The sequence below is a fragment of the Dicentrarchus labrax genome, unplaced genomic scaffold, assembly GCF_905237075.1.
Source record: "Dicentrarchus labrax unplaced genomic scaffold, dlabrax2021, whole genome shotgun sequence".
NCBI classification, from domain to species: domain Eukaryota; kingdom Metazoa; phylum Chordata; class Actinopteri; family Moronidae; genus Dicentrarchus; species Dicentrarchus labrax.
This window is the reverse complement of record NW_026136705.1, coordinates 8,616,887-8,641,936: the sequence shown is the minus strand read 5'-3', so window position 1 is coordinate 8,641,936 and position 25,050 is coordinate 8,616,887. Positions and strand designations below refer to the sequence as shown.

General features: G+C 41.6%; 2 protein-coding genes across 7 annotated transcripts in view; both read left to right on the top strand.

Moving 5' to 3' along the window:
• nrip1b (nuclear receptor interacting protein 1b) overlaps positions 1 to 6,661 on the top strand; it is a 36,921-nt gene extending 30,260 nt beyond the window's left edge. For both annotated transcript variants that reach the window (XM_051401446.1, XM_051401447.1), the window contains one exon: positions 315 to 6,661. In XM_051401446.1, coding sequence (XP_051257406.1) covers positions 770 to 4,414 — 3,645 coding nt within the window. In that variant the 5' untranslated portion in view covers positions 315 to 769 and the 3' untranslated portion in view covers positions 4,415 to 6,661. The remainder of the gene's footprint in view (positions 1 to 314) is intronic.
• A 9,240-nt stretch (positions 6,662 to 15,901) lies between these two features.
• The window catches only part of usp25 (ubiquitin specific peptidase 25), a 31,914-nt gene continuing 22,765 nt past the window's right edge, over positions 15,902 to 25,050 (top strand). For 3 of the 5 annotated variants that reach the window (XM_051401449.1, XM_051401451.1, XM_051401448.1), the window contains exons 1-5: positions 15,902 to 16,138; positions 20,725 to 20,802; positions 21,423 to 21,567; positions 21,864 to 21,987; positions 24,202 to 24,364. In XM_051401449.1, the coding sequence (XP_051257409.1) occupies positions 16,097 to 16,138; positions 20,725 to 20,802; positions 21,423 to 21,567; positions 21,864 to 21,987; positions 24,202 to 24,364 (552 nt within the window). In that variant the 5' untranslated portion in view covers positions 15,902 to 16,096. Of the gene's footprint in view, positions 16,139 to 17,947; positions 18,096 to 20,724; positions 20,803 to 21,422; positions 21,568 to 21,863; positions 21,988 to 24,201; positions 24,365 to 25,050 lie in introns of all 5 variants that reach the window. The other 2 variants (XM_051401450.1, XM_051401452.1) reach the window with 2 other exon arrangements.

Below are 25,050 nucleotides of genomic sequence, written 5' to 3'. Positions count from 1 at the left end.
CTCAAGACCTGAATGTTTTCAAGGTAGTGGGCTTGAATTTTCAATTTGGATCCAATCAGGCCTAATCTACATTTGTCGTCTGTTCAGTGGCTGCAAGGGGAGAGTGCAGAGAGGAGAAGGAGCCGTGTGCAGTCAATCTGAAATGTTGCTAAGTAACAGAGATGGCAGACGAGGTGGTGAAATGAATGTGATATAGTGCTGTGCAAATCCCTGCTTCTCACACAGTTTCTCCTTTTTCTCCTCTTTTTCTGCACCCAACCATCTCGCTCTCCCTCCCCCCTCCTCCCTCTTTTCTCTCTCACTCACTCCCATAGGTCCCCCATGTGAGATCTGCAAAGCTGAAAGGCGCCACTGACAGAACCACAGCCAGGCCTTAGGACAGACATCCCAAACATCCACAGCCACGGAATGTGTCAACATCTTTGTGGTGAAATCCCGCTGACTCCTCGCTTGCTACTCACATAAGCCTGGAGCAGGGCCTTCTGGGATCCTACGCTGTTTAAAGGCATATAACAATGCCTGGGAGGCCCACCTGCCCCAGATTGCCCCCAACCATGGTTGCTGTTTCACAACAGTGCTGACTGTGCCCAATACAGAGAGGGATCACAACCGGCCAGTGCATCCTTCAGTCCCCTGCAGACTCACTGTGCAATTGCCTGCCCTCTTTTTGGTATTTAGGAAGTACATGCCACTGTCAGCCAGATGACCTAGTGGACATTTGTTTCCCAGTAGCAGTGCTGAACCATACGAGGGGATCCTAGTATTGAACATGACTCATGGGGAGGAGCCTGGCCCTGAGACACACAAGGATTCAGCTGTTCTAACTTATCTGGAAGGTTTACTGATGCATCCAGTGGTAGCCGGGCCTGGGGCCACGGCAAGCGGGAGGTCTGAGGCCGCCCACAGCAACCAGGAGCAGGGTGACAAAGTGGGTGGGCCCTTCCAACTGCCCAACCATGGCCCTGCAGCTCCTAAGGCTGGAACCAACGGGCCCACACTAGGTTCTTCGCAGCACCTGAAGAAGGCCCGCCTACTGCGCTCTGAAGCCTGGAATGATCCAGGAAGCCAGCGGATGAATTCACCCCCAATGGAGCTGAATGGCCAAGGGGGAGGCCTGCAAAATGGAGCACTAGAGGGATCTCCTCATGCTGGGGAGAGCACCCTGTTGGCTTCCCTACTTCAGTCATTCAGCTCACGGCTTCAGAGTGTGGCGATGTCTCAGCACTCTAATAAACCCCCCAGTGAGTGTTCCTCTCCCTCCAAGGCACCACCTGCAGACAAAGAGCCACTTCCGGTTTATGGGACAGCCTCAAGCCGCTTGAAGGGCCTAATGAGGAAGAGTAAACTTCAGAATCACAGCAGCACACCTTACAGTCGCCGGGGACACAGTCAGGACAGACCCCCAGAATCACCTCGGTCAGCGCACAGTGCCACGCCTCCCTCTGCTCCTGCAGCTGCTGAATCAGTATCCTGTGCAGAGCGCCTGAAGGCAGTGGCCAACATGGTGAAAATCCGTTCAAGTCCAGCACCTTCACCCAAGCCCAGTGTGGCCTGCAGTCAACTGGCCCTGCTGCTGTCCAGTGAAGCCCATCTCCAGCAGTACTCCAGAGAGCATGCGCTTAAAGCCCAGCTCTCTGGAAGATCTGCCAGCGAGAGACTAGCTGCTATGGCAAACCAGCAGCATGGCCAGGACAAAAGGCCACCTAGTGTGGGAGGGACTCTGCCTGCAGCCCCAGACACACTAAGCTCCTTAACAACCCAAAATGGAATGACAACAACAACTACAATAACAACAACACTCCCTCGAACGGCCCTGTCCAGTCCACAGAGCCCCTCTTTGCTGCGTGGCCATAGCCAAAGCTCCCCACCCACTCCCCCACATGCTCCAAACCACACTCACAGCCAAACACCTAGGGAGAAGCGAGGCTTTGACTCACGCCCAACCCGTCCTCCCCAGACATGCAGCAGCTTGTTGCTGCTGCTACTCAACAACCACAACAACCAGAAGCAGCTGACCAAGAATGGGCACCTTGAGGACAGCTGTGGCATTCTGCCGCCAAGCGGCTCTTCTTCAGTCACATCGGACAGTGAGTGTTCCACCCAGGAGAGAAGCCTGACCAAGGACAGTAGTGATGCAGAGAGTTCATACTCAAGTTGCTCACCCATTGACCTTTCCATAAGAAGCCGGGCCAATACACAAGACACAGGGCTCAAAACTACCACCCCCTCCTGCTCCTTTTCCTCCTTCTCCTCTTCCACCTCTACCCTCTCTTCTTCTACCACAGTGTTTTCCTCCACCCCAGCTGCCTTCTCTCCTCAAGCTTCTGCTCAACCCTCCACCACCACCTTTTCACCCTCCTCCACTGTTGTCTCCTCTGTTTCCACTGCTATTTCTTCATGTTCCTCCTCCTCTATCTCTACATCCTCCCTGGACAAACTAACTGAATCTTTAATAAACAAGTGGAAGCCAGAGCCATCAGGATCAAAGGTATCCAAGAACAAGGAGCCTGAAATGAGCCCAGACCTAAAATCCCACCCTAAGGTCACACTTATGCAGCTTCTCCTTGAACGCAGAAATAATGAGATGGTTAATAAAAGCGTGGGTAACCAGGATTTGCCACTTGATATAACTATGGCCACCATGTCTCGAGGCCAAACAAAGGGATTGGTGCCCTGGGAAGAGACCAGGACAAAAAGCCCCTTAGATAGACCTGTAGCCCCAGCTCAGCCACTGTACTCACTTAGTCGTGACCCTGGCAGCGCACTATCCCCTTACTCTTATCCCTCCCCCAATGTCCAGTCCAGCCCACTGGATTTGTGTAAGTCTAAAGCCTTCCCTGCTGAGAAGGCTTCAGAGCCTGCCTTCAGTGCCAGTAAACTGTTACAGAATCTGGCTCAGTGTGGCACAGCGTCTTCCTCCCCACCCATTACCCCCAGTAAAGGGGTGGGTCAGGAGCTCGATGCCAGCAGGCCCCTCGCCCTATTGGAAAGGCTCAATGCTCCAATCCATAGGACCACCACCACTCCACTCTCCGACGGACCCTCAGGCAGTGGCACACCTTTCAGTCAGAAGGAAGCTTCTCCTCCTTCATCACAGATTGAGAACCTTCTAGAGAGGCGCACTGTGCTGCAGCTCCTTCTAGGAACAGGCTCGGCTACTGCTACAGGCAGCCGCAAAGATAGGCCCAGTGGGAGTGGCAGGAGAAGTGTGGAAGTGGCAGGTGGGTGCTATGAGAAGAGCCCTGGTGCTTCTATTGTCTGTGACAGCTCCAATGGGCCCCCTTTGGACATAAAGGTCAAAACGGAGATCACAGAGGAGGTGGGACAGTCCCTGGTCATGTCTGAGGACTCCAATTGCAGAAAGAGACATAGTGGCTATGAGAAGAATAGCCCACTCTCAGATTCTCAGCAGGATTTTAAAACAGAACCACGGCCTGCAGAGGTCATAGCAAAATATGGCCTCCTCAGCCAGTTGCTTAAACAACAGACTGCTACCTATTATACCAGTGCTGCTATGCAGGCTGAGTCACAGCCCAGACAGGTTAAAGAGGAACAGAGGGACTATCCAAGTCCCAGTCCCAAGAAGAGACGCATCTGCTTTGATAGGACTGATAGTTTGAATAACATCAGCTCTCCGAGAGCAGTGGACAGTGGGGACACAAACATTTATGCCTCATCTGCTGTTCAGGAAGAGCCTGACCAGCAGAGGAGTCTGAAGGAAGAGGAGGCCCCACCCAGGAGCCCACCAAGTGAAACCCTCACCAGAGAGAGTCGGGGCTTCAATGTGCTCAAACAGCTGCTGCTCTCTGACAACTGCCTGAAGGAGCTGTCCCAGCAGCCGCGGGGGACACCCAGTCCCTCGGTCCTGCAGGCCAATGGCAAGGCCAATGGCAGCATTCTCAGTCAGCCTTCACATAACCACAGCTTCCTCCACCTGCCCAGCTGGCACCCCCATGGTTCCCTCAACTCAGGGCTTCCAAGTAATCTCCGACCACTGCCCACCCCCCCTGCAGGTGACAGCCCTATCCGCACCCCCTGGAGCCGCCACCCCGCTCCATGGCCAGTCACTCAAAAACGAGACCCTCCTACTCTAGTCAAACAGGAGCCTGAGAGCCCTGTTCGATGGAGTAGTCAGGAGAATGATGAGGAGGAGGGTTGTGACTCAAACCTGGACTCTCCACGACTCTCACGTTCCAACCCCATCCTGTATTACATGTTGCAGAAGGGCAGCATTCAGCTGAGGAAGGAGGTGAGGGATCAGGCAGAGGGAACCCAGTCTGTGGTCAGAGTTAAAGAAGAACCAATCAGTGACATGCATGCGTATGAACACAGTCTGAGCTCCACCCCGCAATCACCGACCCACAATGACAAGCACAGCCATGAGAGCCAGGGGCTGAGCCAATCATCTGAATAGGAGTTGTATCAACTACAGAAAAATACAGAATGGAATCAAATTCATTGACTCTTTTATTTCTCCTTTTTTAATGACTTGCCAAATTGGTTTGATGAGACAAATAACAAAGAATGAAAAAATGTTTTTTAGTGGAATAGAGCAAGTTCAACTTCAAATGGATATTTGCATTGGTTTCTCAATTTTAAATAGTGAGGTCATGGAATGGTACAAAACAGGTCTATTTTAGCAAAATGTCTAATTGATTCAACCAAAACTACACAACTGTCATAAATTTGACCTTTCCCATCAATGATTGATGATGATCATGTACTACATATTTAATTTAGTCAATTATGAAGTCCTCCTTTACCATTTGGTCTTGATTTACACTTACTATTTGTATCTAAATTGTTCACATACCACTATTCCATGTCCTCTTTGTTGCCTGCCATAAAACATTTAGAAAGAACATTTCAGGCAACATTTATTATTGATGACTCCAAAAATGTTAGCGCTCAGTTCAGTGGACATTTATTTATTTTCTCCATCAGAACATTTTCAGATAGACAAAGTCCCATCAATTTTAGATAAGATTCCAAATAAAGTCATTCTAGGGCAGACACAGCAGTCTATTACAACAATGTACATGATAAATTCATTCAAAGGAGGACCTTGAAAACAATATTCACACTGCAATAGCTTCAGTGAGGATCCTACAATGATGAATGCTTCTGTCTTGCTTTTCCTCAAGATTCACAGCGTGGTTTAATTACCAATGGAGTAAGAATATATCAATGGTGGTTCGAATGGTCACAACTCATTGAATTATGCTTTTATTTGAATTGAACTTTGAAGGGCAATATTCGACAGTGCAAATTCAGGGTGATGTGTTTGCAGGTTTTGTGCAGTTTTGAGCAGATGGGTCAACAGAGCGTGTGGTGGTGCTTACAGTTGAGCAACTGTATGTAAACAGGTTTCTAGAGCAACAGTTAAAAGGCTGCAGTGTCTAAGAAACGAATCTTACCATCCTGGGTAAACCCACATCACGTTTCTTCATGCACACAAAAAACTGTGTGTGTGCAGCACATGGCTTTTAATTATAATTTCATATAAAGGAGCACCCAGAGTTTGCACTATTGAAGCGGAGTCCTAGGTGTCCTTTTCAGAATAATTTAATGGCATGTAATAAAAAAATGTCAGTATTGTTATCTGTTGAGAATTTGACAGTTGGTGATTTTTTTTCATCATTTCTTAACTGTTGTGGTTTATGAACATCTTTTATTTTTTGTGGCAGTCTCTTAACTCATAAAATGTCAAAAGAATTGCATGATAACTGAGAGAAGACCACAGGTACATCTTTGTTTTCACAGCAGCTGGATATGTGTACCTGCCCCCCAATAATCACCAAGACATTTTGGTGTCTTGAGGGATATCTGGTATCTAGCTCCTTATTTTGATTGTACTGTATTCTTTTCAGTTAATTTCACACACTGCTTTATCCATTTAGTCTTGTGATCTTTTTAATACATATACCTATGAAGTACGTCTCTTCGATTAATACATTTTCACAATGGTTAAATATATTTGTGTAAATAGTACTTTCAGTATGAAAGATGACTATTTTGTAATGTTTAAGAAAAGATATTACCCTAGTTTTTAATGCCCTGATATGTAAATATGAATTATATGCATACAAGTGTACATACAAAGGCAGAGGATGCTATGCCCATCTTTTTTTGGTTGGTTTGTTCTTTGCATGTGTCTCTATGTGGTAAATGATAATCTATCCTGCGCTGTGTTGTGTAATAATGTCTGACTCTCCTCACTGCTGCCTGTTGCATGCAGACGCATGGGAACTACCTGTGTATCCCTACTGGTGATGGGGGAAAATGTCAAGTCTTAAAATAGGTCTTTTTTATCACAGAGAGAGGTTCGTTTAGAATATGAACAGTCCCTAAATAACCACAGACTGTTGAGCAAGTTGATTAAAATGTGTGAAAAATAAACGTGCATTGAATATTTTTGTGATTTTCTTTTCTGTTACTGGTTAACAAAAGCTCTATGAAAGAGCTTGGGGCTATAGTGGGGGATTGACGTACAATCATAGATCTGCATTGTGCATCTAAGAAATACATTTGTAGCAGCAAATATAAAAAAAAGGTGTTTCATTTTTTCATGTGAAGACCTGAAACGTTATTTCATTTTTTTATGTTTTCATTTTTGGTGTTCATTTGCACTGATATCTCAGAAATAAAGTACTAAAATGCATGACCTAGTATGAATGTGTTCCTCTTTTTCTAGTTTGCCATTGGGAAGTGTGTTTTTCTCTTATGCACAAATTGGGGATGTGTGCAAGTATATCACATATTATAAGAGGTTATCTGGGGAAGCTCTAGCCTTTCAGGTGCCACTATAAAACACATTTGTATCTCTCTAAATGATTTTAAACTGTACATGTATTAAATTATTGTTTGACAGTCATGTGCAGCTTAGTTGAAATTCATGCGAGTCACTTTTACAGAACATGTTAACATAAACCAGAGCAACCAGTTTGGAAACTGTGGCACCATACATCCCTTCTGACTTACCTCACAATACAGATTATTATTATTAAAAAAGGACATCAAAGCCAAACTGCACTTTGTGTAATCAAAGACTCTGGTTCATTAGAGCAAGAGGATTTCCTGTATTTGCCCTAAAACTTCTGCTTCTGAGTTGGCTGCTGTTCACTACAGTGCTGAGTCTTAACAAAGGCAGGAAAGACACTGAAAGAAGGGAGGACACATGGAGGTCACCAGATGTACACTGAATGCCCAAGGAGGTGCCTTACAAAATGGAACATATATCTTTTATTTAGGACCCAAAATAGACGTTGTTGTACAGTCAAAACCTTAATTCTCATGTTCAGTCTGGAAAGTCCATTTGGAGATAATTTTTTTGACTTGAGAAAAAAACAGCCTGTAGCGTGAGACTTCCTAAAGGTGAAGATGAGTTCAAGCTAAACTTCCCTTGCTCTGGGTTTGAATATGAGGTCCAGTGGGTGAACAGACGGCTTTTTGTCTGCAGTGCACTTTTGAAATCGCAGCGCAGTTCCTCAGCCCTGACTTCCCTTTTATTTAATACTCCCCATGACTGACTGCACTCTCTTTAAACTCCCAGTAACCTTTCCCCTCCGTGAACTTCTCCATTTCAAGATTCTTATCAAGGCTGAACCGCCAGTAACCTCTTGATTTCCTCTGATTGCTGCAGCAGCGGCAAACATAAAGGAGGGAGTCACAAGTTTAAGCTGAGGTCAAGGTGTAAAACTTGACAATCGGCTGTTTGTCTGTGGCTTCTCTCTTTGATTTCCTGACCTCAGCATGAGGCCAAAAGGATGTGAGTACTGCACACCAGGCCACCAATGACTCAACTAGGGGCCAAGGACTCGGAAGTCCCACAACAGACATTTCATAGTTACGAGGCCTCAGAAAACTATTTCCTGGCGTTACAGATGCTTATTCTCTGACAAACAACTTAATGACTGTACTTAACGTCCCCGGTCAAGGGTTTATCTGCATGGGAACGCATGAACTGTTTAAACACCAACTACGTTTGTGCATAGATTTGAGTATTAATGAGATACTCTCTTGGTAGGTGCTTTGTTTATTCACATGGAGGCCATACAGAGCTAACACTTGTCACTAGTTGTCATGGTGATTGGTGTGATAAATATGCTCACAGATGTTCGATCACCCTCTCCTCATACAAGTGTTTGAACTTTGAGCACATGGTTTGACCTCACATGTTATGTAAACACACGCACACACACACACACACAATGTAATTAGCATTTTATGGGTCGCATGACCCCATTTGGAGTGTCATAACAGCAGAATCTATAAATAAAAAGCTATAATACCACACTTTCTTACTAACTGATAGCAATAAAAATCCTTCTGTACTTTGCCCTGAAGTAATGCTACTGCATTGCCTGGATGAGAGTAAGCATAGATGAGAGCAGCGCCTCAAGTCAGACAACAATAAAGAGGTTAAAGCAAACACCTGGGGAAACTCCTGCTTTGAGAAAGGAGGTCAAATTGGTTTATTTTCCCAACCTTATACCGGTTCCCCCAGTGGGGACTTTGCTTTTGAAGATGTACCTCTTTGTGAAGTCTGTTCCTTAACCCCCGAGGGTCACGACCTTTTGCACCCCCCTCCTTGCCCTGACCTGGTTGATCCTGTTTCCCGGGACAGGATCAACTGTTGGCCTGCAGCTGTGGCACCCCCCACACCCTCCCTCTTCCTTGCATACACACACAAACCACACACCAGCAGCACCACCCACCTTCCTTCCCCCTCCCCTCCCCTCCACAGCATTAGATTCAGGCCATTCCTCTAACGTTGTGTGTAAATATGACAAGTGGCAGCACGGCTTCAATCCTTTCTTTCCTTTCACGCCTGATAGCCTCTTGACCCTTGCTGCTTCCCATGGCCTTCTCGTCTACATACATGAAGTCACAAATGACTAATAAGCTTGATGTGCAGAGAGTCTGCAGAAAGGGTGGAAGCAGTAAAGAAAGTGAAAAGACTACCTACTACACCAGCGAGCCCACTGCATGTAAAGTACAAGAGTAAAGTACAAGAATTTACTGTTTTTTTATAGTTGCTAAGATCAAGGATAGCTATTCTATAAAGCCTCCTTATTGGTGGCCATGTGCGAGCATGTAAACAGAGCCAATGTAATATTCATGATGAGGGAGAGTCCCTGTGGTCCACAGTTCAAGCCTGTCAGCTTGAGGGATCTTGGCTGACACTGAAAGAACATGGATGATGTTTGCCATGTCGGATAAGCACAAGGGTAAATGTTTTACAAACTGGCTAGGGAGAAGAAGCAATGTCAATCTCCTGTCTGCCAGTGGATTCGACCTCCGCGGATCTCCTCACAAGTGGAAGCATTCTCTTGTCAAGGTTTTTTACATGTTCTTGCTCATACACGTGATGGTGGTGATTCCTCAAGATAGAAGCAGATCCCCTTTGTGGTCATTCATGTTTTTAGAGGTGATTCATTTTAGGCTAGATGTGACTCTGGCCTTCTCTGTTTACACCTATTTTAACAGCTAAATTCTAACTCTTCCGTGAGAAAAATATTATCTTCAGGAAATGTATTTATCACTAACTTCCTGTATGTTTCATCACAAATGATGACGCTGTGGTTGATCTGCGGGGTCATGAACTTTCCAAGTAAACATTTCTGAAAATCCCCGGTAGAATGAGAAAGGGCAGTTCAGTGTCAACCAGTCTGGCTGAGACCAGCTTGGGATGTGAACTTTGTGCTGCGGGGGCTAAGGGCCATTTAGGACGAAGCATGCCAAATTTAACTCTGTTGAGTTTGTGCTCTGATGTTCCACTCAGTGTGAAGTCATACAGAAAGAAATAATAAAGCTGCATCTGGCATTCAGGAGGGATTCAGCTACAACTCAAACACAATGTTAAAAGCTCTTAACAAGTTTGACGATGTGACACAGTATTTAGAATTTTAAGATATGAGGAGGGGAGAGAAATATGTTACTTTGCTATTGTTCAATATTTTGTACTGCTGAACTTCAGCATGTTAGCTTTGTCATATTGTTATTTATTATAGTTATTATTCTATGTATTTTATGCTTTAAAATATTTTATGTGTGATTTTTAAAGACTTCAAAGAACACAGTCTGGATTATATATTAAACATTGCATTTCAACCTCATTGGCACAGGTGAGTGCATGGAATGCATGATACCAAACAGATAAGGTATCTCGCAAATGTCATCAAGGAAATGTTTTCTCTCTCTCTTAAACACTGTGGTAAAATATATATGGACAAATTTTGGTTTGGGGCATTATGTTGGCTTTGAAAAAAAGCACAATAAATATAAAATGTAGTTTATCACTGAAGAGGATTGACTAGTGGAAGTGGTGACTGTCTACCATAACAAGAATTAGAAATCTAGAAAATGGCTGAAATCCTCTCAAACAAATATCTTGTCAGGATGCGCCTCGACAGGGTTTAACTACTTCATTCTTTACACTGTCATAAAATCAATGCTCATATTGCACTCTGGGGGAAAGAACAGCGAAGGGAAAGGACACAATCAGTGCTGTTTATAATTAAATGAACTATGTATTATTGCTGCCATGACGGCTTCCGACAAAATACACTGATATGTGTTCACTGGCTATAACCCTTGCTGTGCCGCAAGGCCTCTCAGGTACACTGTGTTTATAGTTTCTATATCACATATTAACATCTATGATAGACGCCCGTGTCTGTGTTTGATATTAAATATGAGGATCAGTCACTGAAATCTCACTGTAATTTCCCCTGACCACAAAACACACCGAGGGTTATCTTGCTTATATGAAGAACAAGAGCTTATATATGGTTCTGTACTTTAGGAGAAATTGCTTTAGGTGACGTATCAGTTTTTAAGATTTCATGTTTTATGACAGTTAAATATCTTGCTGGGAAACCTGAAGTCAGCGGGGTTCTTCTGGGCTTAATTTGATTGACTTATTGATTGACTGGCCACTTTTTCCAGGAAAGCAACGTCTACAGATGCAGTGGTTATAATCCATATGTCCCTTTTTTGTTCCTATACAAACTAACCTAAGCCATCAAGTCCACCATGGAAAGAGCTGCAGAGATGGCCCCCACATGGCTTTGGATCAGGAAGAGTGACCTATGCAGGGGCGTGTTCTGAATTCTTTGATCAATGCTGGCTGGGTCGCCTGAGCGAGGGTGTGTGATATTGTGAGACTGAAACACCAGATGACCTCAGGATACAGCACTGATCATGCGTCCCAGTGCGTCCTGGGATGTATCTTCAAATCACCTTGTGTTAGATTGTATGTCATTGAAATGCTTTGCAATTGAATAACCCGTATTAGGATTTACCAATTAAACAGTTGCACTCTTAGTGTCTTTAAAGATGGTGAAAGATAATGAGTGTCAGTGTGCTTGGAGAAACTGCTTTATGTAAGAAAAGAGATCCTAACAATTATACCAAATTTCATAGCAACTGTGCCAACTCATTTGGACTTAAAGCCATTATGTGATAGGCTACACTCATAAAAATTATCACAACTCAATTTCTTATAGTGACCGGCACAATGGTCTGTTCTAGTGCGGGTGGATGATAATGGATGATGCTTTGTCAGCCATATTCAGAGACATGTAATTGCCACAAGCCCTTAGTTAATAAAAAAAATTGCTTTAGTCACAATAACTCTACAGTATGCGTCTGCAGCCTTGGAGCTCGGCCTGTCTCTAAAACCCCTGAGTGAAACATGGACAGTGAGTAGAACCTGACAAATGAAAAACAGACTGAAGAGGGCAACACAGAGGAGATAACCGTGGATGCATTTCAAGAGTTTGTTTCCAAAACAGTGATGCAATATAATGTGTATACAGAGTGTCTGCATGGAGCCAAATCAACCTGGTCTATTTGGAGAGGGTCTTATTTTAGGAGCACACTAGGTGCCATGGTTGGTGACCTTTGTTAAAACATGACAATCCTGGGGTAAAAGTCAAAATATTATCATCTATTAATTCTATACCTGCTTAGTCTTTTTCAGGATCCCAGCAGGAATGCAGACGCCAATTCGAAGCATGCGTGCCAGCAAGTGAAATACAGTAATAGTCAAACGACAAGTAAAAGCTAAAGCACAATATAATAGTTCTCTGTTTCATTCAGTGTGGAGGCTAAAGGCTAAACTCATGGTAGATTTACCCACAGGGCAAGTCCCTGCGCCAGATAATCAAGGACCCTGAAAGCTACACATCCACTGCAGATACATTTGAATTTTAACCTTTAAATTTGAATCACAATATACTTTTGAGTCCAAGTCTTCATCAGTTGTCTTAATACAACAAGATTCAATCTTGGTTATTATAATAACAAGTATGGTCATTTTACTCACTTCATGAAATTGCACTAAATGTACATGTTCTAAACAGTACTTGTGTAACAAATATAGTTTCTCTTATGATTTATATCATCACAGATCTATAATTTATGATTTTGTAGTGGATTACTGAATCAGACAGAGAGCGGGGGGTGCGGTAAATGTCCTGGTGTGTGCGTGAAGCTATTATCATACAGCCCTCGGGCTCACTTTCAGGGCTCGTTTTGATCTTCAACAAACAAGTCTGAGCTCTTTGTATCAGCTTGTCAGCCAAGGATCTATTCAGACTGCAGCGGCTACTGTTTGACTTTGCCAATTGATTCATCAACTTATTTTCTGATTGGTTTCCTGACAGCTTCTCAGATTCTCTGACTGATAGCTCTACCTCCCGCCTTGAGCTCGACTGTGTGATGTGTCTGCTCAGACAAGAGGTGTCCTGGGCGCTTAAGGTAACCTTCATACACTCTGGTGGTCAGTCAATATTTCAGCATGCTGCACATAGAAGTATAAAACATTGATTAAGGCACAGTGCTGAAAATTGGAAACAGACTTTGTGATTTATAATGCTACTTGATTTACCAAGTGGAATCATTTTCATGATTCATTTCCTTTTGCACATTCCTGCTGCTACTGTACAGTATGGGTCTGTTATTACGCAAGCTGGAGCATCAAAGGAGGATATTGCCATCTGCTGGAAAAAGGTTGAATGACAGTGCAGCGTGTTACATTTAACCTTTGTAATGAAAAAACCATCAAGGCTATAGCAAAATAATGTATTGAGATATGTTTGTGCATATGAAATCAAATGGCACTGATTTTTATAACCATGCTTCTTGTATGTATATATATATATATATATATATATATATATATATATGTAATATGTATGTAATATATCCTGATGAAATCTTCCTTCATAATGTCCCTGATGGTGTTCCATCCCCCAGTAACACAACAAAGTTCTGACTATTCCCATTAATATTTATATGTACTAGTTAGATGACACAGTTCATGTTAACAAAGCATGCTGACTGCTTCAGCTATAACTATTACAACAATGCTATTCCTGAACATCTAAAGGATGACCCAGTTCTGTGTGAGAGAACTGTTCTCTTCCAACTTGCACTGAATTAATCACAGCTGACAGATTTGAATGCCCACTGTTTGGATGTTGGTGTTATTTTATCTGTCTGAATAATTAGGCCAAGCTTTGGACATCTCAATTTAGACCCTTTATTATCCACAAATGACAAAACCTGTGTTGCTTAACCAGTGAACCCTAATGTCAGACTGCAGCGCTTGCATTACACTGTCAACAGAATAGCCACACACAGTGATGATTCTGGGGTTCACATACTGTAAGAGGTAGAGGTCAAAGGATGTGAGATGTGACTAGCTCATTTAAAGCTGCCCATAAGATGGACACACATGTTAGCCACTTGTTTTCAATAAAATGTACACTGGATTAACTGTGAAATGCCTATCTTCATTTTCATTTTCACCTCCTCACTTTTATTTCTAAAGAGCAGTGGTGGATGAAGTGTTCAGACACTTTACTTAAGTAAGAGCATCAGTGTGAAAATACTCAATTACATATTAAGGTCCTGCATTTAAATGTTTTACTGAAGTAAAATCCAAGGGTAATTAAAGCATCAAAAGTTCAAATACCCATTGTGCAAAATTAGATATTATTGAATGTTTCAACATGTTAACTGTGTTTTAATGTTAGATGTTCAAATGCTGGTGCTGATATTAACTATTTTAGATGATGACCCTATTGTTTCATAAATCAAACTTTTTTCAGGAGGAAGAAGAAATATTCTTTAAAGTATTTAAAGAAGGCAGAATAAGGGATTGCTGCTTTGGAATCAAGAAAAATGTCACCTTATTCTAGATCATTCTAGTTGACTTCTATTAAAACAGGCTGACATTATCTTACCACAATGACAGACGTGTCCACTTGTTTTAAGAAAATAAGACCAAGTAGCAGTATCAGTAATAACCATAGTTATAGTAGTCTGTGCTGTTGTTATAGCACCTCCTGGAGGCCAAATCATGGTTCTTACCTTAAAATTATGAGCAGGAGGTAACAGTTGAGCATTTCAGTAAAGAACACATGCTGTAGGGTTGTAGAAACCTTTATCTGGCTCAAGCTAAACTATACTGAACAACCAACACACAATAAAATGTAATGAGGGGAAAGTTAAGGAAATCAAACAGATCTCAACCCTGAAGCAGACAAAACAGCTTTTTCTGTAAAGACAGGAAAATAACACAGTCCAAACCTTTATTTCAGCACCAGTTCCCCTTGTTTCTACTCACTGTTGTCATGTTACTTATTCTCATGGGTATGGATATTTAAAATTGAATAAAGTACTGACATTGTCTCTGTATCACCTGACTGTGACTGACATTTCTTAAGTGAAATCAAACCACCATTCTATAAACTGTGAATACAAAATGAAGCAAGTATCAGTTGCTGTTAATTCACAATTATATTCACAATTACTATCAGAATAACTTACTAAATCTCATTGAATTTGGATAGGTTTTTTTAAGCTAAATTATGATGTTAAGTTATTGAGTGAATTTACCTCTCACAAAGCAGACAACCTGAGGTCTGATTTGTTTGCATTGCTTATATATGTTCATAATGTTATTCTATGGATCATTTGCATTAAAGTTAGACATGGCTTATTGAATATGTTGGCTTATTGGTCACTTTGCTTGTTCTGCATTGTTTATATGGTTTTTTAACAGTTACAGTTTTTTAAGGATCTGCTGCAGAAATCCTTTAACCTAGAATGTCAGTTCACTGGAAAGTGAAATACCACAGACAAAATACCAAGAAGTACACCTTGAGGATTTGGAGCAAAAGAACAAACAATAAACGCTACCTGCAGAGCCTGGGCAACTTATCAGATGATGTCAGGCAAGGTAAATATTGAGCAGCACACCTTCTTGTAGCCATGTTCAGTTTCATTTTAAAATATTATATCTTCATGTACTTATAAATAGGTCTTATTGTTTTCCATTGCACAACACCAAAAGAACATTTATCTATAGCTTGACAAACTATTGCATGTGTGGTCATGGTTCGAGCTTTCTAATATCTTACTTCCATTTAAGAACAATTTCAAAACCAATTTAGAGTGCATTTTACAAAAATAAGATTCTTTAGCTCGTGGCAGTAGGGCTAGGGAGTGTAATATGGTTGTTCTTTCCTTTCCTTCTTTTAAAAGAACAAATTGGTACTGCGGCATATACAGGCCTACATATTAAGAGCAGAAACCATAATGGATAATAAACAGACATATATTGTTAGGTATCCTTTTTGAAAATGTTGAAAATTGCCTTAATATACTCTTATGAATATTAAATGTTGCCAAGGTCAATAAAGGAGTGGTCATGAACATCAAAGAGCACATATTCACGACATAACGCAAATCCAGGAAGGCTGTTGTCAGTAATAAAATAATAAATATCAGACCAAACGGTTGTTGTTCTTCTGATTTTATCCAGGATTTCCAAAAGTCTGAGCAGTGACGTCAATGCAGTTCAGACAGACGCGAGTAATCGAGCCCAGATCTCAGGCAGGGCAGAGCAATGTTTTCATGCCTGCTGACGACCTGCGCTAGTCACTCTGCCATGGCGCCCGTAATGTCGCTGATTAAGGAGGGGACATCGTAGCATCGTGTTTTAATTCGCTTTGGTGGAGATTATCACGCGCGTTGTGCTACTCCTGGTTTGAATTGAATAACATTTATCTTTGAACCCGCCATGACCGTGGAGCAGAATGTCCTCCAGCAGCATTCTCAGAAGGTAAGCTTACAGAAGCTAACTTGGTGGCTAGCTAACTTTAGCCCAACTGTATAGCTACATAGTTTTAGGGCTCAGAGTACTTGCAGAGTCAGCTAGCCAGCTCCGTGGTTAGTTAGGGTAACATTGAATTGCCATTTTGTCCGGGTTACGGGCCACCCGTTGGTAATGAACCGTTGGTAAATCACAAGTTGATCTGTTTAAGCTAGGCCTGCCGTTATGCTAGCGCACAGCGTTATCCAATATTTTGCTAACGTTAGCTGTTAGCCAATGTTAGCTAACGGTACAACGTAAAGTTAACCCGTAGCGTTGTCTCTGTGAGTTGTGTACCGTTGACGATATCTGTCAGCTCATACATACACAGGTAACACTTGGTTACGTTAGCATCCGGGGCTAACTGTGGCGTCAGTTGAAATAAACAAGGCCAAGTGACAGGGACAGATTTAACATTAACGTTAGTTAGTGTCGTCAACTTCGTAATATTGACTAAGTACATTTTCTATCCTAACGGGGCGCTTTGCTGAAGACATTTCATGTTGTAGGTTAGCACCAACGCGAATGTTTTGTTATTTGTGGCTGTTGCGCGTTTGTGTGTGCAAATGTTTCCTAGGTTACTCATCATCACATATCTGATATCTTTGTTTACAAAGTATGGCCAGCGGCGAAGGTACAATCACAGCCGAGCCCTGATGCTGGGCGGAGATTGAGTAGCATGGATAGCAAGCCAAGTGTGTAATGGTTCACAACCGAGAAGGTGGATCATTAGGTTACATTATCATACTCTCGGTTTACGAAAGTGCATTAAAGGTCGATTCTGTTGCTTAGGCTCCTCGTTATGGGATTTACTCTGTGGCCACCATGCCCAGCATTGCATACCTCTGGTTAGTTATGTAACCACTTGAACGATGTTGCTAAAACGTAGGCTCGATGTTTGCTCTGCTAGTCTAGCTTTAAAAGAAAATAAATAATTATTTAGCATAAAGGGGTTATGTAATCACAGTCATGTGTTACCACACTGCATGCAGTTCAGTACCTTTGTTCTGAAGCATAGACTGTAACTCATACTTACCTAAAAGCACAAGTTAGCAATGTGATGGGGCGATGACAGTCAGAAGTCTGGAGCATAGGCCAAAATAAATACCTAGCCTTCCGTTGATGACTCAAACTTAAAAGTAGCAGTGTAACACAAACCCTATTATGCAGTCTGACCTTTTCAGGGGCTGAAATGAAATATTGTCAACAGTAGCTGTGAAGACTGGCCAAAAAGTGTCTAATACATTTTTGAGCCATTTTAGTCCACCATACGTGAATTTGTAAAATAAATATAAATAACTTTTCCTAGCTTTTATATTTTCAATTTTTTTTATAATAGGCTGCGTACAAAGCTGTTTGTTTTGACAGTGCGTGTGTGTGGTGGGATTTAGTTATAGTCATTAAGGTTGTGCTCCATCATGAGAGCAGAGTGTGGTGCAGGTTTTTAGGTAGTGACCTGTAGATCGTGAGGTGAGGTCATGTTGAAGGACCGTCTGTGCAGCTTGTTTTTGTTTGCAGCTCCTTCACATGCTCATAAACAGCACGAGAACCGTATGGTCGATTCACTGGGAATCCCCCTATCTGTAGCCTGATATAAAGTCCTAACGTTGCCTGTGCCATGCAGAGAATTATGTGGTGTTATTCACACAAGCTGCCTTTTAATGGCCGGTGTGACAAGCAGCCATGCCAAACATGTCACATGGCGATGAGAAAAGTGTGTGTGTGTGTATGTGTGTGTATAACTGCTCTTGTGGTTGACTTGGCCCAAATCTGTCACAGGTGTAACTTCCCTCACACTTCACTGACCTCGCCATCCTCCGTGCCAACAAACCTGCATCCATCAGTCTCTGACAGTGACCAACACACACTGGCATCTTCATGTTTACTTGTCTCCAGTGGTTGAAACATGGCAAAATGTAAAACTGTTGTAAGTGCATGAGTTACAATTCTATGAATGTCATAGTAACGGAGCTCTTTAGGATCTCCACACTGCAAACAAAGGCAGCCATCATAACTATAGTTACCTTCTGTTTGGAAGCTGCATTTTCTTCAGTGTTAATGTGTTGTTACAAATATTAATCAAAACTGTTTGAAGACCTGAAAGAAAAGGGTAAATGAGGCACTTTATGAATGTATTATAATAGTTTCTCTCTTTGTTTTATTTTAGACTATATATTTCTTGTAAATTTGCCCTGATTTTCAGGCTTCCATTGGAAAATGTGTCATTCTCTACCGTGACATATCAGATAAATCATAGTACCACTTCCCCTATGAGGTTTGTAGAGAACAGTGTGATAGTTACCAGTCTGTTGCTGTGAGCGAACATGTTACATGAGTATTAAACTCACTGCTGAGCTGTGTATTCGCGTCTAGTAAACCGTGAACATGGTCTCAGACAAATTGGGCATAATGCATTATTTATATGCTGTTACTCTAACAAAAGCGTGAACTTTCTTTTCACTTTCTCCAGTGAGTCTGTGAAAAAATGGGCCCCAGGGGTTTAATACAGCACTTGCTTTCGAAAAGCTCACAGAAAATCCTGTTGTTGATAGCAGGGTTGGAGTCAGGTTACAAAGCAGGTACAGAACATCTTCCCCGGGGTTGCAAGAATTGAGATCCTCACTTCAGGACAGGACAGGACAGATGTCATTCTGCTGTCTTTGATGTCTTAAATGCAATAATTTGTTGTGATGATAATATTAACTTAATGATGGAACATATTCTTCAATAAGTCCACAGTGTGTGACTATTGAATTTATAATGAAGTAATCTATATTTTTAATATTGTGGCACTGCACATTAAGACTCCTATTTATTTCCAAGGCACACAACAATGAAAATATTTGCATTGCACATTCTAAATTGGGTGCGTGGCTGAGATCTCTATACTTTCATTTATTTCACCGTTACAGTGACCCTGGTATGTTGTTCTGGGTGTGGCAGGCTAAAGGCTAACACAAACATCTTCTGCCATCAATAGTTATTTTTTTCTCCCTGAAATTAAATACAGTTTACGTCCTTGTCTGGTTGTATGAGGTAATTATGCACAGGGTTTTGCACTGTTTACTCTACTGTTTTCACATCAAACAACAAAAGAGATATATTTTAAACGCTTATCATAACGTATGTGCACCAGCTGTGACTGCTCACTTTCCCCCTCTACCTGCCAGCTGGCATCTTAGTGTTTGAAAAGAGTGTAATTTCCAAATCACCACACTGACAGCAAGTAATGTATCGGACCCCTGCAGAATGTGGTTGGAGGTAATGAAGGGAATTTATTGGACACCACTGTAAACAAAAGATGCGTGTGGCAATGTGGTATCAGGCCATGCTCACACTTGGGCCATTTGGAATTCTTTTTCCAGCTCTGAGGCCATTTTCTTTGACAGATCAGTACTTTTGGTGAATTGCAGTATCTGATGTTTAATTAAGGTGCTGTTCCATTATTCACCCGTATCATTTTGCATTCATTGTGCAGAGCCATACACTGCACAAGAGCACAACACAAAAGACACATGGATGAAAGCCTGCATTATTTGTTTAGTAGTTTGTGACATGGCATGCTCCCAAGCACGACTGTTTTTTATTGCCTTTTGTAGCAACTCCATTAAAAGTATTTATAAATGTCTGTGACGTAGACGCTGTACAGCGCTGCCATGGATGTGTGTTGTGCAATCAATATACTCTGTGTGAAAACAACCTACAGTAATGAGTCTAAACCAATGAAAACCCCTTTCAACTGCCACTGTTATCTGTTGCCTGCTGCACCTGTGAAAGCAGTCGGAAAGAAGTCTGTGTTCTCTCACTCAAGGCTTCAAACTTGTACCTTGCACTCTGACATTAAGTGCACTCCCCCATTATTTATAGTGCATTTATTCAAGCTGTACATTGCAGGTTAAGTGTGTGCGGTAAGGCTATGCAGTCCAGCTGGGTTTGACATCAATAAGTCATCAGACTGCAGTAGACTCATTATTAGGGATGAGAATTGACAGGTCTGATTAGGTACAAGTGGTACAGGTTCAGGTGAGAATTTATGGAATTGTGATTTGACATTAGGGTTGTTTTGTGATTAATGGTTACTTTTACAGCCTTTACCTTTTGTTTAGAATGTGAATTTTCTGTGACTCAGTGTTCAGTTACACAGTTCATACTGATCGAAGAAGAATGTGACAACCAACAATTATGGTGCAACATTAATATTTGTGCATGCCATTAATAACTATGATCAAAGTCTGTGATGCAGTATGCCACTCTGCAAAATATAAAAAAATCTATAATTATAATATGAACAAATATTACCCTGTAGCATTAGATAGAGATCATACTGTGCCCTTCTTTATTCACCTGACTGTCACTATAGATGTGTGGCATTATGAGTGAGTTTGTCATTGATTTAGTTGAAATGTTGGCTTTGTTCTCCCTTCTCCGTTGTGGTTCCTTTTGGATAGTTTTTTTTTTTTACAACCTGAACCTGCTCTAAACCACTTGCTCCTTCTCTTCCATAATGCTCAGCTCTGAACTGCTTTGTATTCTCCTTTCTTCTTTTCCCTTGATAGCACCAGCAGACGCTACTAAACCAGTTGCGGGAGGTCACGGGCACCACAGACATTCAGCTGCTTCAGCAGGCCCTGCAGGTACATCATGAAAAACATGCATTACAAATTCTAATTTCAACGCTGATACATACACCATTCTCTTCCTGTTAGTCTGTTTCACACTTACACACAGACTTTCAGACATTGCCTAATGCAAGGACAGTTTCTCTGTCTCTACAAGCTGTTTTCACATAATTCATCCAAACAGTAGCCCCGCTCTCATAGAAGCATAACATTTCCCTTGTAAGACCCATTTCATCTAAGAGACAGGTGGAAAGCTTTGCTACCTCAAATCAATGTCTGGCAAAGGTTAATGTTTGGTTGTCACCAAAAGTGGAAAAGTAGTTCCACACATGTTGCTATTAAACCCTATAATTTTCATCAGATAAACACCAAATACAGTTTTTAAGTTTCAGGTTTTTTGCACACACTTTGTCAATCTTGCTGTCTTCTTTTTTAGATCAGCAGCTATTGTTAGAATACGGTTTTCTTAACAGCAGCCAAAGTCTTCACGTCTTATCAGATATCTAAAATCTGAAAAAATATACGCAAACCTCAAGTGGAACAGGCTTTAAGGTCTCTTTGAGAGTTCCTGCTAATTATTTTCCTGTTTTCAAGCTCAACTGACATAAGCCTCAACAAACACATTGTTGCTGCAGGTGAGCAATGGAGATCTGGCCGAGGCTGTGGCCTTTCTGACAGAGAAGAACGCTAAGGTTCCTCAGCAAGATGAGACAACCTACTACCAGACGTCCCAGGTGGCCAGCGACAGATACATCAGCGTGGGCAGCCAGGCAGACACAAGTGAGCAGCTTGCTTCAACTTTTGGCACGGAAGTTAGAGACCTTACAGGGATGATTAAAAGAAAAAGAAAAGCTCAGTTTACAGTTTTATAACAGGAGGTCTCAATCAGTGTAAGATTTGTGTATTTTAATTCTTTCATGAAAAAAACAAAGGCGTTTGAATGCTTACCTAAATTGTCTAAGTATAAACCATGAAGGTAAATCAGTGTTGGTGCAAACCAAATTACTCACCGTGTGTGTGTGTGTGTGTGCGTGTGCGTGTGCGTGTGCGTGCGTGTGCGCATTTTCTTAATGTAGATGTGATTGACCTGACTGGGGACGATAAAGATGACCTGCAGAGGGCTATTGCCCTCAGCCTGGAGGAGTCCAACCGGGCATTCAGGGAGACGGGCATCACCGATGAGGAGCAGGCCATCAGCAGGTGGGCTCAACTGCGTTACTGGCTGATAATAACAGATATACTTAGCCATTCTGGACTCAACATCTGACTAAACAGTTTGTACCAAGCCTTGGATGAATATCCACACTTACCACCTACATTATCTCCATCTTAGCCCAGGGTGTGATGGAAATATATCTAGCATTCATTTGTGTTATGCAATGCTGAATTGTTGATCTGTAGTGGGAAAGAAACCTGTAATAGGGTGTCTTAAAAAGTCTAAAATCTAACAGCCTGAATTTTAGGCCTTAAAATGTCTTAAATATGATTTTGAAAGGTCTTAAAAAGTGATTGGATGAATGAAGTTAACATTTCTTGTATAAAGTAGCATTTTTCAGTCTTGCTTTTAAATGTGTTTTAGGGATAGATAATTTGTATTGCTCATACTGTAGCAACTACAAAATGAAAAGAAATAAAAATCTTAAATTGCATTCACAGTAGTCTTGAAAAGGGCATAAAAAGTCTTAAATTGAACCTGTTGAAAAATGCAGAGACCCTGTATAAGGATCTGTATCAGGTAAAATAAAGCTGATTAAAAATCAGCTAAAAATATTTGATCCATTTTCGAAAATAAGTGTGTGAATGTGAAAAATAATTTGATAGCACTGTTGAATGACTCTTCTCTGGTACCATAGTTTGCAAAATACACTTATTCGCAAAACTTTAACTCTAAGGAATCCTCTCTCTTATCAGCCATATACAAACATTCACCAAGCAGATTCTCATTTTCACCGGTTAAAATGACAAACGTCGGCGGTGCCAGATCACATCAGCTGACGCTACTTAACTTTAATTCCGTGAGTAACTTGATGACAGACTGGCTGTTGTCGGGGTTGTGGGCTCGCTGCAGCCGGTGTCTGTAGTCTGCCAGACCTTCCAACAACTCCAACAGAGTGATGCATCCTCTCTCTAGCAGATGGCTTCACATCAGTTTCAGTTGCATTCTCCCAGTTAAACTTTCAACCAAATCATATGAATAATTTCAGCTTCTAAACCTTTGAATCCGGACCTTCAGTTTCAGTTCAATTGAATGAGCTTTATTGGCATGGACAAAAATGTGTTGTTGCCAAAGCAATTAACAATAATCAGAAATTTCCTTATTACATATTGAATACGTTACAATATATCTTTATGGATCAAATGCCCAGTGAAAAATAAGATTTAGTAGCTATAGCTGTTATTTTATTGTGTCTGCATACATATATAATCAACAATATGGTAAATATAAGTATTGTATAGGACTTGGCAGATATATTTAATATATTTGATTGGAACATCCCTGTTGTAGTAGATATAACAAGGTCAGGTCAGATCACCCACAACTCGCACCTAATAGTTACATGTAACAGCAATTTCTTCTTGCCAAAGAGATAAGTAAAGTGTGTTGAATAACCTTTCTGAAAGACATTCAGTTTTTGAAATTTGGTCTTCAACATTTTGGACATTTCCAGGGTAGGCTGGAGGTTTAATGTTATTTGAACAAGGGCACATTTCAGGGGAATAATGGTGGAATGTCACCACTTTAACCCTTTTTGAAGAGTTGTATTTTTTCCTTTCATCCACCGTCCAGGTATTGGAAATGGTCACCTGCCTTGTAATAAATGTGATTAATTTACTATGTCCTGATACAGGAGAATAAAGCACTATGAACATTACATTTTAAATCACAGTCCCTAATATCAAGTACAATATAACGTGACTTGAGCACAATACTAAGGAGCCGCTATCTGGCAGTTTAATCAAACCCCATTCTGACTGAACTGATGTGGATATGTAGAAGTTTATACAGGGACGTCTCGCTTTGGAGGAATGCTTCTGAATTCCGTGTATTCCAATAGAAGGATGCAACTTCTGTCCATTGGGGAGCATTGTGAAACAGCTTTTGTTTGGTTTTTTGCACAAGATGAAGAATGAGATACCAGTAGTTTGAAAATGGCACTGGATAAACTGCAACAGGGGAGCCAGTGAGTGATGAGGCGTCCAGGAAAACTAATCTGCACCCCCTACTATAAAATGAACATGAAGTTGTATTGTTCATAAAGCCAGTAATTCCTCTACCCCCAGTGGATTCAGCCAGACCTTTCAAATGTAGTGGGGAGGTAGGTCTGGCAATGCTGATCATGCAGTCATTTGGTGCCTTTTTAATTGAATTTGTTTTGCATTCCTTTTTTTCTTCTTTTTCTTTTTTTTCTTTAGAGTTTTGGAGGCCAGCATAGCAGAAAACAAGGCAAGTCTGAAACGTACCCACACAGAAGTATGGAGCGATTCACCCAACCCACACGACAGGAAGAGGATAGACAACTGCCCTGTGGGGCTGAAAAATGTTGGCAATACCTGCTGGTTCAGTGCTGTCATACAGGTGGGTGGGCACACACGCACACTCACTGATGCTCCAAAACCAAGATAATAGATCTGTTTTAAATTTGAACAAATGTAATGTATTTAAACCCTTTTCTTAGAGCTTTTCTATAGACCTTCTGATTGTGCTGTAAAATCCCTCTAGTTTTTCAATTTGGCTTTTTTGCCATTTCTTCTAGTACTTCATTTTGCACCTATTTTGTGCCAGTTGTCACAAAGACTTATTTTCTTGTATGCTGGTGGAGTCGCTGGTAGAATGTGACCTGAGCTGAAATATGCCAGATGAACACTGGATACACCATCACATGGTGCCCAGCTCTAGTTTGCAATGTAACCCCCCCCTTGACAAGAAGGCACTGCTTGAACCTGACCCCCTGCACTTGGTACGAGAACAGGGTAAACAACTTTCTCCTTTCATAACAAGATCATGACAACTTTCATGTTCACTCTCACAAACAAAACAGAAACTAACCACATGACCCTAAGTTAAAGCAGTGAGCTCTTCTTATTGCTGTCACCAATGTTGAACATCGTAGCCCTCAATGTGTGCACTTTTTATTACATTTAACAAAATCACAACAAACTGAGTTAGATATTCTGGCAGTTAAATGTGATGTTGCTTGTTATGTCTCACACATTACTATATCACCTCTGGTTGTTATGACGGTCTACATATAATTCCAAGTA